Here is a 2,421-nt window from a genome sequence, read left to right as displayed (position 1 = left end):
TATGATTACAATCATGAATGCGACATATTAATTATGTTCCTCCTCTTAAAATCCTTATCGTTACAATGTCATGTATAAAGTGTTGATTCTTTATTTTCATAACGAGAAAGTTATGACTTCTAATAAAGTATATGCATATCTAAATTTTAATTCCTTTTATAAATCATTGGCAAAACGAAAATCATTACATTTGTATGGTTAATGTATTAATGTAAATTTAGAATTCACTGTTTAGAGTAGTTGTTTTGCGTAGTAGGCAGTAATAAGTATCGAATATAGTACATATTATGTAAATATAAAGGCACCACATTTTATATATTACATAAACGTTAATGTTCACGATTCCATCTCCAAACAGTAGCATCGTCGCAAACACACAACAGAACTGAACCATCTCTACTTAAACTAGTTTGACGTATAGGTGCTGTGCATCTGGGATGCTGGAGCGAGTAACAACGCGCTTGGCCAGGTTCATCGACTTCCAAATCCCAGACATACGTCCTACCCACTTGATTCCCTAAAGCTATTGTACGTTGCCAAAAATCCATGGAAAATCGTATAAACCATATATCACATTCTTTGAATTCAAATCTATGTAGAACAGTGGCGCTTGTTTCCCCATTACGTAGATGAGAATCCTCTAGGCGTCCAGGCTTCCAACAAACAATACAATTTTCACACGACTTGCTTAAAATGAAGTCGCCGTACCATTTAACGCAATCGACATAATTACGATGAACATCGCGTGTGGTAAAATCCGGAAAATGTTGAAGTATCGAATCGAAAGGTCTTCCGTTACGACTGGGATTACAATAGTAGGACTGTTTTATTGCTTCTTGCATATCTGGCTTGTCCAGTGACCACAATTTTAAAGCGTGATCCATACCACATGAGATAACACGTTCCCCCTTCATATCAAAATCAGCACTTAAAACTTCATCTCTGTGGCCCTCGACACCACCAAATATTGCTATGCATACATCAGTTTTTATGTTCCATAGTCTAAGAGCATGATCTTTTGACGCAGAAAGCAATATATTTGGATCTTTGGGATGGATTTTTAATTCATTTATAGCATGGCCATGTCCAATATAGTGTTTGATGCATGTCATAGTCACAGGACTGATCACTCTTACAACACCACGTGATCCAGCTACTGCTAATAGAGGTTTTCCAGAATCGTCATAGGTCCAAGTACAAGTATAAAAATTTTCTTCTGGATCAGGATCTGCATAACACTGTCGGAGTCTTATGTTTCCTCCTTCTGGGCATTCATAGATGCTCACACGATTGCTTCCTACTGAAGCAAATATCAATGGTTCACCTTCTTTTAAGTGATGATTAAATTGCACACCAAACAAAGGTTGTCCATGATCTTCCTTGATACTGCAGCAATATTTATAAAGAGGCTTGTCTGTACATGGTTTATATTTCGCTGTTTTACTCCTCCTTCGACCTTTCCTTCTGTAACGTGCGCTGCGCGTAGGTGTGTCGCTACGATGAGTACCAGCCGTAGAATTACTGCCAATACTACACTCAGTTTCATCACTGTCATTTTCACTGTCTTCTTGACTGGAAGCATATGCTTGATTCTTGCTAGCTGCCCTTTTCATTTCAATATTCGGAGTATAAAGCTTTGTAAAATTTTATGCCAATAGTCCACTAATAGGAATTCCACTTGTTATTCCCAATAAAGCTTCTACTAGGTTCAAGATCCTACCACCTAACTGAACACGAATTAGTGATTTCTATGAAAAAAAAAATGATGTGAAAGTTAGTACGATATATCAACTACGAATTAAACAGTGTAAAATATGTGTATAAATACATACGAAAACATTGGCAGACAAGAAATGAATATTATATTTATTTCTTATCTGTACAATCTTGTGGGAGGTCTTTCCCACAAAACTCAAGATTCCTGTGCAGTTTACTAGGCACACAGCTCCAGAAACTATGAAATGTTCATCGATAAGACGTAAGTTTTTTTCCACCTTGAATGGTTATGTTCTTTATATCAGTTGAACATTATAGAAAGTATCGTCCTTGGAAAAAGATCGAATACTCACATCAGACAAAGTCTGACTGATTCTCCAGTCAAAAACAAAAACAATGAAATCGACACCAATATTTAACTTCGACTTTATAACATCAGCAACAGTTTCACATTGATGTACAACGATACGCCACTTTCTTTCTTTTGCACTCTCTTGTAATTCTTCAGAAACTTTACGGCATAATTCTATAGGACCTGTAACCTATAGTTATTGTTTATGTCATTAATATAATTCTAAAGATAATATCAAAAAAAGTGATATAATCTCACAAGCCAATTAATGCTTGCTATTTTCTTTTCTAATGAATGAAACATATATGAAAATGAATAAAAAATTACAATAATGTGCAATATAAACAAGGAGG

General features: G+C 35.5%; 2 protein-coding genes across 4 annotated transcripts in view; both read right to left on the bottom strand.

The window, feature by feature from the left end:
* Positions 1 to 6: 6 nt before the first annotated feature.
* On the bottom strand, positions 7 to 1,629 carry LOC108631604 (polycomb protein EED). The gene has a single exon (XM_018035645.2). It carries the CDS (start codon positions 1,611 to 1,613, stop codon positions 330 to 332), a length of 1,284 nt encoding a protein of 427 aa, XP_017891134.1. The 5' UTR covers positions 1,614 to 1,629; the 3' UTR covers positions 7 to 329.
* Positions 1,627 to 2,421, bottom strand: part of LOC108631617 (uncharacterized) — a 1,653-nt gene continuing 858 nt past the window's right edge. For all 3 annotated transcript variants that reach the window (XM_018035682.2, XM_018035690.2, XM_018035672.2), the window contains 3 exons: positions 2,070 to 2,258; positions 1,833 to 1,994; positions 1,627 to 1,748 (listed from right to left, as the gene is read on the bottom strand). In XM_018035682.2, coding sequence (XP_017891171.1) covers positions 1,647 to 1,748; positions 1,833 to 1,994; positions 2,070 to 2,258 — 453 coding nt within the window. In that variant the 3' untranslated portion in view covers positions 1,627 to 1,646. The remainder of the gene's footprint in view (positions 1,749 to 1,832; positions 1,995 to 2,069; positions 2,259 to 2,421) is intronic.

The sequence above is a fragment of the Ceratina calcarata genome, unplaced genomic scaffold, assembly GCF_001652005.2.
Source record: "Ceratina calcarata isolate Rehan_Ccalc_2016 unplaced genomic scaffold, ASM165200v1 scaffold147.2, whole genome shotgun sequence".
NCBI lineage: Eukaryota > Metazoa > Arthropoda > Insecta > Hymenoptera > Apidae > Ceratina > Ceratina calcarata.
This window is presented reverse-complemented; position numbering and strand designations above follow the sequence as displayed.